Raw genomic sequence first — 13,235 nt, 5'->3', positions numbered from 1 at the left:
CTTGCTTAAACTTTCCAAACTAAACGATTCAGGAAATTCTAAGACAATGTTGCACTTGTGTGGGTTTTTTGTGTTTTTTTTACACTAGACTGTCCCATTAGCAGTAGGAGGGATACGCATAGTCCAATTAAATATAGGTTATATTTACAGGAATATAATTGTTTGCAGCAAGGTGCTCCTCCCACATAATTTTTCTGCAGGGAGAGAAGAGACCTGGATGCAAAGAGCCATTTTTATACATTATTTTTATCCTTAAAAAATTATTGGAAAAATTCACCTTGGATAGTAGCTATATTGCATATACAGATTACACTTTAAATAGAAAACCTCCTAAGACATGATAAATAGCTATACAATATCAAAACATTAAAATAAATTTCTATTTCTCAAACACAAACACAGAGTCGCCAACCCTTTTTATACTTTTATGCGGCAAATCAATTCAAGGTTGTAAATGACTCAGAATAAATGGCAAATGAAAGACAAAGAGAACCTTTATGTTTACATCAAAACATGGAGGTTTTAAGATAATTTTGTTTCAATATACAAGGTCCACATCCTTTTTACAGTCTTTAAAAAAAACACATCCTATGTGCATGTTGCCAGCCTACTTGAGCAAAGACTAAATACATCAATGGGTTGATGACAAAGCTAGCTATGAACTTAGAAGATTTGCTGAAAGCTTTAAACCAGGGGTGGCTGACCCCTTCCAGATGTTGTTGGACTTCAACTCACAACAGCTTCCATCCAACATGGCAAATAGGGATAGTGAAAGTTGTAGTTCTGCAACATCTGAAGGGGGTAAAAGTTAGCCATTGTCTGCTTTAAGTCTATGAATATTCTGATTTTTTTTAAAGAAGTTGCCTCTTAGACAATAAACATTTAGTAGTCCCTCAGAAATGTATTGTCTCTCTCTCTCTCTCTTTCAAATTCCAGAATTCACCATTAAATTTTGGATGTGATGATGTCACAATAATTAAGTGAGCTTTTATTTATTTAATGTGTGCTGGCTCAAGAGCTAAATTTGAAATACTGCAGTTTCATTGGGATCATTTTGTAATTAGAGCGTGCTGTGTCAGTGCGACTAGCATTGTTTTCAGATCTCTCTCTCTCTCTCTCTCTCTCTCTCTCTCTCTCTCTCTTTGGAAATACACGTGAAATGCTTGCCTTCCTGATTGTCATCACTTTTCCTGAGCTGACAAAAAAATCTACCTCATGCTATGCTCCAGGAGAGCAGCATGGGGGGAAGTGCAGTAAAAATTAGTCATTTCTTTTATTTTTGGGATATTTTTAAAGATCTATCACAGAATGGAAAGACATGAGAAATCATCAACACAGTATAGCGGCAACTCTTAATATAATTTTAATCAGGACGGTGCTTTAAGTAGCCAATTTAATCACTGTCATCATCAACATCATCAGAGTGATTGAAACCATCATTACGTTGCCTGTTGATTATCTGGAGGTGCTTCTTCCTGCACCATACAAGTTGTTCATTAGAAAAGGGTCAGAGAGGGCGGGAGAAAGTGGCAGCAGGGCAGCAGGGCATGCCAGGGTCAGTCCTTGCAAGAATAAGAGTGAAGCTGCATACACAGAAAGAGAGACTGTATCTATCTTGATCTGTATATCCATAGTGTGTGTGTGTGTGTGTGTGTGTGTGTGTGTGTGTGTGTATTATATATATATGTATATATATATATATATATATATATATATATATATATATATACACACACACACACACACATACTCATACACGCACACACACGCACACACACAGTGGTACCTCGGGTTACAGACGCTTCAGGTTACAGACACCGCTAACCCAGAAATAGTACCTCAGGTTAAGAACTTTGCTTCAGGATGAGAACAGAAATCATGCAGCGGTGGCACAGCGGCAGCAGGAGGCCCCATTAGCTAAAGTGGTGCTTCAGGTTAAGAACAGTTTCAGGTTAAGTACGGACCTCCGGAACGAATTAAGTACTTAACCTGAGATACCATTGTACAGATAGATAGATAGATAGATAGATAGATAGATAGATAGATAGATGGAGATGATGGAGATGGAGATGGAGATGGAGATAAAATATGAAATACATAAATACAGAACTTACATCTTTTGGAAAGTTATTTGTTTGCTCCCTATGCATCTCTTAAGATATTCTAACCAAATGCTGCGTGATGGTTCCTGAGATGATGGAGCAGGTTTTTGTCTGTGTTTGGATACAGTTGGGTGCCCTTTTGAATCAAAATGCTGGACTGTTTTTTTTCCTTCCAAAACTGTGTTGATTTTAACCACCATTTTCAAAACTGCACCGATGTTGCTGGTGTTGATAAATTTAAAATCGAAATATCAACAATTGATTATTTCTATTTTTACAGTGTGTGTGCGCATGTGTGCGTGCCAAATGCCTGTTTTGCTGCAGGCATCCAAATGTATAATGTACAATGACAATAAGGATTTTTGTTTTACACTACCTTTCCACCTAACGCTCATGGCGGCTTATGGCAAATCTAACAAAAATATTACCTTAGTACAAAACTCAATGGCATATACCATTAACCCACTATGTCTGCATTTATAGAATAAACAATTCATGGCATGACAAAAATACATAATAATCGGGATATGAAACAAGGTTCTATGAACCAATTTATCACAATATAGCGACAAAGAAAATCAATCACATAAGAAATCATTGCATTAACAGTTCTGTCCTAACCTCTTGGGAGGGGCACCTTTCTGCCCACAGTCAGATTGTTCCAGTCCTTTCAGGTCAGGTGAAAATGGGCCAGACAAGGCACAGGAAATTAGGTATTATGGGATGCCATTTCTCTGCTCCATTCCAGCAACATCTACACTGCTTGTTTGCAGCAGAACCATACTTGTGGGCATGATAATAATCTGAGTGGTACCAAAAAAAAAAAAAGGTCTATATTTGTCATAATTTTTCCAGTCCTGGCTTTGCTATAAATTGTGTGCATGCCTCATACTACCCCCCCCCCCAAGAAGAAACCTATCATTCACAGAGGGTGCCATTCCAGACAACAATTGCAAGATGGCTGAGACTTCACACAACAAAGAACACCCATCTCTCCCCCCTCCCCAGTTGACCCCTGTACATTGTCCTTGGAACTAGCATTGCTTCCTCATGGAGTGTCAGTCTCAGGGCAATCTAGTCCCATTTTTAAAACACACGTCAGCTAAGCTAGGTTTCTGAGTGCATGGCCAGGAGGGGGAAATGGAAAAGCCATGAGGCTCTCACATAGGTTATTATAAGTACTGCCATCTTCCTGGAAGTCCAATGACTTTTGGGCCCTCCACCTTTGTTTGCAGGGGAGGGGGGGAGGGAGATTCAACAAAAGTGGACGGGACCTTTATGTACTTCCAAGGGAACACAGCAGGAAAGGTGATATAAAAGTCATCTGGTTGGCTCCTAGAAGAAACGAATGCTGGACTTGATGGGTTTTTCACCTGATCCAATGGAACTCTTCAGATTTTCTCAAGTGTCCTTCTGGATGAGGTACTGAGAAAGTTTATGCTAACTGCGAAGAGAAAAACAAGGATCTGGCAGGTATTCAGTTGTTTCCCCAGTTGGACCTCTGCTCACCACTCTTCTGTCCAGAAGGTGGCAACATCTACTGCTTGTTTGGTTATTTTAGGGTAGAATTCATCCCAGTGGTAATACTGGAACAACCAGACACCCATTGCATAAGTTGGCCAAATGACTGCCTTGGAGTGAAAGGGAAAGAAGATGGTTAAGGACTCCAAAGTCTCCTATTGATGTCAAGGTAGGGGCTGGACCCAAACCAGCTTGAGTGCCTTCAGAAGGAAGGAGAAAAGGTAACAAAAGGGCAAGGGAAGTGAGGTGGGAGAGGCAATAAGTAGAGGCAAGACAGTCAAGGGATAAAAGAAAGGGAAGTCGAACAATGAGACATGGGAACAAGGGAATTTTGGAACTGGCACTCATTTGTCGACTCAACTCCTCCCCAGATTTCTGGTCATATTTTCCATACACATTCCCACTATTTTGGTAGGCACATTTCTGCACATGCATCTTGGGCCTGTATAATATCTTTCTCAGTTGCAACATAATATTTAAGAGGCGGCAATATTGTTGCCAGAGAATGGAGTCGGGAAGATAAGTGCACATTTAACAGACCAGAATATAACTCACAAGCTCACTCGCTCTCACTCTGTCAGGGCAAAGAGGGGGAGACCGACAGAGGGGTTGTGGGGAGAAAGTGCCTTTGGCACCCATTATGGAGAGCTCATAAAAGAAATCTTTCATTTTGAACATTGTGCTGAATTTTGCGCACTAAATGAAATTAGTGGAGACTCAGTGTAGGAGTTAAAGATTCAATAATATGTTGGCAGAGGTATCAAGTCTCCCCCACCAGGCAAGATACATGCACAGGTCACCACCTACACTTACTGAGCTACTCGTCTGTATCTAAGAATAAATGTTCTCATTAGCGGGTACAAGAAATATTGCAACGCCAGCTATTGGCCTGAGAAGACGGGTAAAGAAATCCCCCCCCCCCGAGTTTCCAGTCGAATCAGTGTAGCATTTCACAATCCCAGTTACATCACACCTTGAAGAGGGGGGAAATTGCTGTTGCTACAGTGCCATCATAATGCTGCAGCTGTGCCAAAACCCACTCCTTTTTAGTGGGCTTATTCAGATGCCTACTGCTTCCACAGCATGCTTCTGAATGCCCAGGGAGAGCGCTGCTGCACCCAGGTCCAGCTTGCTTGCTTCCGTAGGCAATTGGTTGGTCACCCTGAGAGCAGGATGCTGACTTAGATGGGTCTGATCCAGCAGGCCCTTCTTACGTTCTGAGGTTGTGTGGGTAGACATTATCAGCAATGCCAAAACAAACCCCTTTCCAGCAATGTTTCAACATTCCCCATGGAAATATTCACAGTCTCCTTTAAATTGCCCTTCTTTCCAGTTGTCCTCTTGCCCTCCATAATGCCATCACAGAATCAGATCTTTTTGGTTATTGGTATTGTGACATTCCATTCAATGTGTTATGTTGGGTCGAATCACCTTTTTCATTTCTGTCAAGCTCTGCATTCCTTTGGAGCAATTTCTCTGGGGATGCAGAATGATGGTGGCAGGATCTAGAACCAATCATGAATGAAGCCAAAGGGTTATAGTCAACTAAATCATATTCAGGGTACATTCACTGGAATTAAAACAGCCATGGGTTAACCAGGGACGGGGGTGGTGCTGTGGTCTAAATCACTGAGCCTCTTGGGCTTGCCAATCAGAAGGTCAGCAGTTTGAATCACTGCAACCGAGTGAGCTCCCATTTCTCCATCCCAGCTCCTGCCAATATAGCAGTTCAAAAGCACACCAGTGCAAGGAGATAAATAGATACAGCTGTGGCAGGAAGGTAAACAGCGTTTCCGTGCGCTCTGGTTTCTGTCACAGTGTTCAGTTGCACCAGAAGCCATTTAGTCATGCTGGCCACATGATCCAGAAAGCTATCTGTGGACAAATGCTGGCTCCCTTGGCCTGAAAGCGAGATGAACACTGCAACCCCAGAGTCGCCTTTCACTGGACTTAACCATCTAGGGGTCCTTTACCTTTTACGTTTTTACTGCCAGCTCCAAAGAGATTGATGGCTTCAGAACACAATATATCCCCTCCTACTTGAAAGAGAGGGACTCCCATAGCAACCTTGTACTGCTTGACTGAACATTGTGGCCTCCTGGTGATGGAGCCTGCTTGAAGGAGGCAGAATGGGCATTGTGACTTCATGATTATGATTACTGCGTTAATGGGCGGGACTAGTCATTGTGATCTCATTCTGACACTGCTTGACTGAAGGGCAGAGACTGGACATGGTGACATCATGCTGGTGCTGCCAGCTCCAAGGACTGGCTATTGTGATCTCATGCTGATGTTCCCCTTCAGTTGTTGTAGGCTGCCTCTCCAAAACTGGCCAAAAATATTAGGGAATCATAGAATAGTTTGGGCTCAGTTTGATGGGAAAAGATGGTCAGAACTCACATGCAACTGCTATGTCTTTGGGATGCCAGACAATGACTGCCTCTTCCCACTGTTACTGCCAGCTTCAGGGACGCGGGTGGCACTGTGGTCTAAACCACTGAGCCTCTTGGGCTTGCCAATCAGAAGGTCGGCCGTTCAAATCCCCGCGATGGGGTGAGCTCCTGTGGCTCTGTCCCAGCTCCTGCCAGCCTAGCAGTTTGAAAGCATGCCAGCGCAAGTAGATAAATAGGTACTGCTGTGGTGGGAAGGTAAATGGCATTTCCGTGCACTCTGGTTTCCGTCACGGTGTCCCGCTGTGCCAGAAGCGGTTTAGTCATGCTAGCCACATGACTCAGAAAGCTGTGTGTAGACAAACGTCCTCTTCCAATACTTGCATCAAAACACATCTGTCCTTCAAAATCTGAACTGCTCCAAATTTTATGATGCATTCTCCTCCTACAAAGATGGCATACATTAGGAGGGAGTGTGCACAAATATGTCTATGAGCAACAATAATGTTTGACAATGTGTTTTATTAGGGGAAATTGCTAGCAAAAATGCATTAATTAGTGTGCATGAAAACCCAGACCTTTTTTTTTTTTTTTTGCAGACTTTTAAAAAATGTGCAAACTGATGTGGAAATCGCTTTAACTCAACTGAAGACAGGGAAAACAAGAGACTGAGAGAGCTATCAAAACTGACATTCTTCGACCCCTATCAGGAGTGAGATATAAATGTCAGAATAAAGATTTTTACTGGAGACAACCACCAAAAAATAAGGACAGCTGGTGTGTAATCATGGAGTCTGCTTCTGCTTCTTAAGTTCACTATCTGAAGAGCCTCCTTTCTCTCTCATTATTGCAAATGAGAAATGTGCAGTATGATCCTCTGTAAATTTCACAGAGTTCACCTGGACTTACTCTCAGAGCTGTAAGAGCCAGAGATGTCATGTTGGAGCTTCACGTTTGGAGCCCAAGGTAATGTTCTTTTTGTAAAAGAAGTTGTGGGGATTCCCAATTTTGTCTGGGGCTAGCTCCCATGCTGGAGAAAGGATTAGATCTCCCTCTCTGTTCAAATTGTGGCCTCCGCAGCTGCTTGCGCGCTCTCTCTCTCTCTCTCTCTCTCTCTCTCTCTCTCTCTCTCCCCTCTCACACATACAACACCTTTACACCAGGAGCTTCAAATGCGCAGCTCCAACAAAACATGGGATGGCCGGAATTGTGTTTAGAATTGCAGCCTAAGCTTACCATTTCAGGCAGCAGTTGTGGCAACAGTTACTCATGCCCTGAAGTCTTTATGAAGACGTCAATGACATCAGGAGATAGATGCATGAAAAAGAGGCATGAGGAACCACCTGTAACTGATAGTAGAACTATCCCCCAAAATTTCACAGCCACCATTGTCTTGACTTCACAGATTCCTTCAATTCTTTGTGAACTCTACCTGAACTTTTGTCTGTTGTTGTCAGGAATACCTGGAGTATTATGAGGGACTTTCTAACAACTTTATTGTGCTCTTCAGTTGGGAATAAACATTTTCCAGTATTTTCTCAATGTATGTTCTTGCTCTCTTATTCTATATGTTAGGTGGATGTTAGGGGATGTCATTTCAGATTTAGGAGAAAAGGGACAAAGTCTCTTAATGAGGTTTTATATATTGAAGCTTAGCGCTCCAGTCCTAAATCCACATACCTGGGAAGAGTATGGGCAAACTGATGAATTTCAATTTCCCTGTTTCTCATTTCTCCAAGCTTAAACTCAGTTCTACACATTTCCACAGCAGCTTGTGATTTTTAAAAACACCATCATGAAAATTTGTCAGCATTTTAATAATTTTCCCCCAATATCCACATTTGTATGCAACTCTGCCTAATATTTCTTTGTAAAAACAAATCCCCTCTTATATATTGCATTTCTTGTATGTTATTTTTACTGATATGTGCATAGTAGTGCACAATGTACCTTAATGTAGGTATTTTTGCAAACATGGCTGGAGAACTGCAATGCAAAATTCAGAGAAGTGCAATTTTTTGACTGGCAGCTCTGTTTTGATTTGTGCATTGTTTTGGAAACAGAAAGCTTGCCTTTGTATATGAACGAAATTGAACTTCTCCCGATCCCTACCTGGGAATATGCCCCACTGAGTTCAATGGAGTTTATTTCTGAACAGACGTGAGCAGCATTGCTGTACTAACACTCAGTGGTAGGCCGTTGTGGCATTACTGTATGTATCCTGACAACCACCCAGATGCTGGAGGGCAAACGTCTACAGAAGGCTGCCCGCTCTCCTTGTTTTCGCTCCCTGAGGAAGTTCAAAACCTACTTGGGCAGTGTGTCCCCACTTTCACGCGTCTTGGAAGGGAAGCAAACACCTAGCAAGGGCTCTAGTTCCTGCCTCATTCAGTGTAAGCTTTCTATACTATCCAGCAAAGGGGATTTGAAGTTCACATAAAAAGCGGAGTGTTTTTAAAAAGCAATTAAAATAATTAAAGGCCATTTCAAAATGTTAACAGCAGTGAATGCTGATACACACACACACATCCACACACGAGGCATCAGTCCTATGCCCAGGTTGCAATTAGTGAAGCTTATTGTCAAAGAGAAAATGCATTTTATTTGAAACAGCGAGAAGAATGTATTAAGGGGAATGCATAAATTGGATTACCACTCAGCTGTTGTGCTAAGGGAAAAACAGATGGCACTCATTCTGTCCATGTAACACAATTATTAAGGACTTTAATGGGCAGCCATATAAGTTTTAATAATTTTTTAATGAAATTTATAAGGCAGTATACCCATCAGAACTAAAATTTTCAGACAAGAAGACAGATCTATTCAATCAAAAGATTTTGCATTGCTTTTTAATCACCACAGAAAGCTGCAATTACAAGAAAATAATGTCTTTCTAAAAATGAAAAGATAATTCTCTTCGTCGGTCTTTCCCACTCTTCCTTCACAAGAAATACTCAACCCCATTAAGGCCCTAAATTCTAAGGAGCTTCTAAAAGAAGATGGATTCTCACTAAAACATTATGCATATTTTATGGCACTATTAACTTCCTCTTTAAGCTCTTTCACAGCAAGCTTTTTCTTTCTATAGAATATGCTGAATTTGAAAGGAGAAAAAAAACCTTAAAAACCCAAACAACCTTTTTTCCCCTCATTACACAAATTGCAAAACAGTTTCGTGATTTATAGAACATGATGATAAGAGTTGGCAGCTGATACCAGTTCTTGGGCAAGAAATGAATATACAACACCTAGAGTGTGTACCCACATTTGCACATTTAATGCTTGATGCCTGCAGCATGCAGTGGTGGAGACTGTAACCATGGGTGAATCCTTCATCACAGATTTAACAAGTCAGAAATGGCCGAGTACCTGATGTCTCCTCAAATGCTAGCTTTGAATGGAGTCAACCCTATACATGGCTCCAATTTAAGCCCTGTTTCTACGCATGGGGACGCAGGTGGCACTGTGGGTTAAACCACAGGGCTTAGGACTTGCCAATCAGAAGGTTGGTGGTTCGAATCTGCGCAACGGGGTGAGCTCCCATTGCTTGGTCCCTGCTCCTGCCAACCTAGCAGTTTGAAAGCACATCAAAGTGCAAGTAGATAAATAGGCACCACTCCAGCGGGAAGGTAAACAGTGTTTCCGTGCGCTGCTCTGGTTTGCCAGAAGCGGCTTAGTCATGCTGGCCACATGACCCGGAAGCTGTACACCAGCTCCCGAGGCCAATAAAGCGAGATGAGTGCCGCAACCCCAGAGTTGGCCACGACTGGACCTATTGGTTAGGGGTCCCTTTACCTTTACCTTTCTATGCATGCCCTCCCGCAAGGTCACCAGGCACACCTTCTCCAAACCTTCACATGTTTTGTGTGCAGGTCGAAAAGGGGCTTGCATGTTGGCCTTGCAAGCCGCATTCCACTTCATCAGGTTATTGCAAGGATGCTTGCATTTTGGGCAGAGAACACATGGGGACTTTCAGGGGTAGGGCAAACACAGGCTCAGCAGTTGATCACGCCATGGGGTGTCGACGCTCACCTGACTTCCAGTTGGTCGTGCTGCTGCTGCATACTAGGACAGGGAGTCAGCAAGGTAGAAACACACCTGCAGAGCCAATCTCGTGCTCCTGCTGGTGTTTTTATGACACTGAGCTTGCCGCCACCACTTCTCTACCTCCTGGCAAGCAGCAGCAACACAGCCAATCAGAGGTCAGGTGAGTGATGCTGCCTTAATATGCCATCTGCGCACACACTACCCCACAACGCACTTTCTCGCTTGTGTGTCCAGGCTGAATGCCTGAAATTTTGATGTTGCAGTGATTAAGGGGCATGTCTGTCTGTCTGTCTGTCTGTCTGTCTGTCTATCTAATCTTGCAGTGCAAATAAGAATGTGGTGGAATGTGGCAATGCCAGAGCAGTGTGAAACACAACAGGCAGTCTCATCTGCAGGTAGGTGCTTTCAACTTACAGGAAACTTCTAATTTATTTCTCACGGCACACTTGCTGTTCTCTTTCAGCACATAGTTTAAGAATCGCTGTTTTAGAAGATCTCGGTTTTCGATAGCTCAAGCTATTTCGTGCAAGTCACCGAGACTTTAAAAAGTTTAAGGTCTCTTGCTTGAGGCTCGGGGGCACTCACCAAACTTGGCTGGCAGAGCAAACTTCTCTGCAAATCTTCAGCTAATAATGAGTTTACTTTGTAGGCACTGCTGCAGCTGAGAAACTGTTTTGTTCCTGTAGGGCAGGTTGTAAGGAGAAAGCACACAGGGAGTGGGGGGGATACAGAGATTTATTAGCAAGTATTTTCGGTGTGTTATCTCTCTGAGCTGTGGTGATCCTATTATCTGGCCATGATTATTCCTATACCTCTTCTAAAGACAAAGACGGAGGAGATGTACAGAGGGGTTTTAATTGGCCGTAACCTTACGTGAAGAGTCTTAGGAACATATATTGGCAAAATCTGCCTTTAATGTGAATCAGAATTAGGTCTAAATACCTAATGCTTCTCAGGGCTGCATTAGGTAGGGTGAAGTGGCAGACTTCAGATAAAGCAAATTTTCATTTATTTGCTTTACAAGTGGGCCATACAAGAAAAGGCTGCTTTGTGAAGTGTTCCTCCTCCAGGTGCCAGCCATGCCTTCCTCCCAGAATACTCCACTCCATTTTCTCTTCTGCCTCCCAATTTTCCATCCCACAACAGTGAATCAGAATTGGGTGCCTACTGAACACACACATTTCATGCTGGCTGTTTGGGTATTTTCTTTCTTTAAGAGTTTTTCCTCCCAAAGATGCTCCCCCGCCCCCAAGTTCTTCAAAGCTTGGCATTCTTCCAACATACTGCTATCTCCCCCTTGTGCATGGATGGTACAATTGGTATATAGCACATTTTCAAGGATCCAAGCTTGGGCTTATTGGGGTCAGGAGAACTCTGGGCTGCCCTGGATTGGGCCGGGCTGCCTGGAGTTGCTAACAGGGACTGAGTTGGAAAGCTGCAGAGGTCTGTTTTACTGATGTATTCCCGACTAAGGTCGAATCCTGCAGGCTCACAAGTGTCTTCCCCATTCACTTGCAAAGCAGCCAGCAGACTGAACCCTCTTTCTCTTAGTGAGGTGCAGGGTGAAGGAGATGCAGCTGCATTTAAATTAGCTGCACCCCTAAATTGATTTGGGGCAAGATCAGGGGGGCTGTGCACAGCCTTAGCTTTTATACTACTGCTTTACCGTTTTGCTGTTGTATATTTGTTCTAATGAGACTGTTAACTGCTTTCTGCTGTATATCACTTAGATACATTCATAATTTTAAAATAAATAAATAAACAAGCCAAGTGGTCAGACTGAGTCAGACAACTGGTGCATTTAGTTCAGTATTGTCTGTACTGACTGCCAGTCCCTTATAAAATGTGTTGGGAAGGGGGGGGTTATTGGGTTGTTTTTGTTTTTATGATGTATTTTTTGTTTCTATATTGTGGTTTTATGTTCCAAATGCCCTGAGTCCTGTTGGTAAAGGGTGGTACACAAATATCATCATCATCATCATCATCATCATTTCTCCAAAGTTTCAAGCAGGGTTCTTTCCTAGCCTACTTGCAGATGCTGGGCACTGAAACTCTTCTGCATGCAAAGCAGATACTCTATACCACTGAGCAATGGCTTGAGATGTGAAGGTGTGAAAAAAACACACACCCAAAAATTGGGGGGGCAGTGTTTCTCCCTCCTGAGGCCTTCACATCTCAAGCTATGGCCCTTCCCATCTTGGCAAACTAACGGCCAGCACAGATGTGAGCAGACTGAAAGCAAACAACAAAGAATTCCCTTCCCAGTGGTGTTAAAGTGGTGTCACTCTCAAAATAACTACAATTGAATCAGTCCAATACAGTGCTATCTCTGGTTTCGAACTTAATTCATTCCGGAGCTCCGTTCTTAATCGGAAACTGTTCTTAACCTGAGGTACCACTTTAGCTAATGGGGCCTCCCACTGCCGCCACGCAATTTCTGTTCTCATGCTGAGGTAAAGTTCTTAGCCCAAGGTACTACTTCTGAGTTAGCAGAGTCTGTAACCCAAAGTGTTTGCGACCAGAGGTGTTTGTAACCCGAGGTACCACTGTACAATGATGACAAGTTGACTTTATTTCCCTTTCTGTCCCAAAAGATGCCATCTCTTTGCAGCAGTGGTTCAATAACTATCCAAAGCAAAACCTGGGCTGTTACGGCAACAGAATGAGCACAGGGTTAACTTGTTTTAAGTATTTTCCCCACCAAAAGCTTGTCTCTCTCTTGGGACTCTTTGCTGTGCTTCGGTTCCAAGTATGAGCACACACACACACATCATTCCTCTTCACCCATGGGGCAGGGGAAATAGCATGAGGTTATCTAGGCTTGTATTGATCGGACAGCTCTATGCTGCTTATTGATGAAATCTTACCATCAGCTTGACACCCAGATCATGAGATGCTCTGGTGAACTTAGACAGATAGCCTTCTGATGGGTGCCTGCACAGGGCTTGCAAAAGGGATTATCCTCGCAAAACCCAGATGAGCTCTGTTCTGACTTGAACTTTACTAGAGGGTAGTATGAAACATTAACTAGACTGAGCACAAGAATAAATTCCCTCATGGTTGACGAAGAGACTGGGAGAGAATTTCTTCTTCTCTCACATTAAACTTTCTGAAAAGATGCACCTTTTTTTGGTGGTGGGGTGGGGGAACATAAGAATTCACAAAATCACTCTTA

General features: G+C 42.9%; 1 protein-coding gene across 4 annotated transcripts in view; it reads right to left on the bottom strand.

Annotated features, from left to right (window-relative positions):
* LOC310762984 (uncharacterized protein) overlaps window positions 1-13,235 on the bottom strand; it is a 62,419-nt gene that overhangs the window by 19,877 nt on the left and 29,307 nt on the right. The window contains exon 1 of one of the 4 annotated variants that reach the window (XR_014548336.1): window positions 5,597-5,758. The exons of 2 other annotated variants lie outside the window; for them this stretch is intronic. Coding sequence is in view for 1 of the 2 variants with exons in the window: in XM_083614903.1 (XP_083471029.1) it covers window positions 5,604-5,684 (81 nt within the window). In the remaining variant the exon portion in view is untranslated. Of the gene's footprint in view, window positions 1-5,596; window positions 5,759-13,235 lie in introns of those variants that run through there. One more of the 4 variants, XM_083614903.1, reaches the window with a different exon arrangement.

The sequence above is a fragment of the Podarcis filfolensis genome (genome assembly GCF_964270895.1).
Source record: "Podarcis filfolensis genome assembly, chromosome: 5".
Classification (NCBI taxonomy): Eukaryota; Metazoa; Chordata; class Lepidosauria; order Squamata; family Lacertidae; genus Podarcis; species Podarcis filfolensis.
This window is presented reverse-complemented; position numbering and strand designations above follow the sequence as displayed.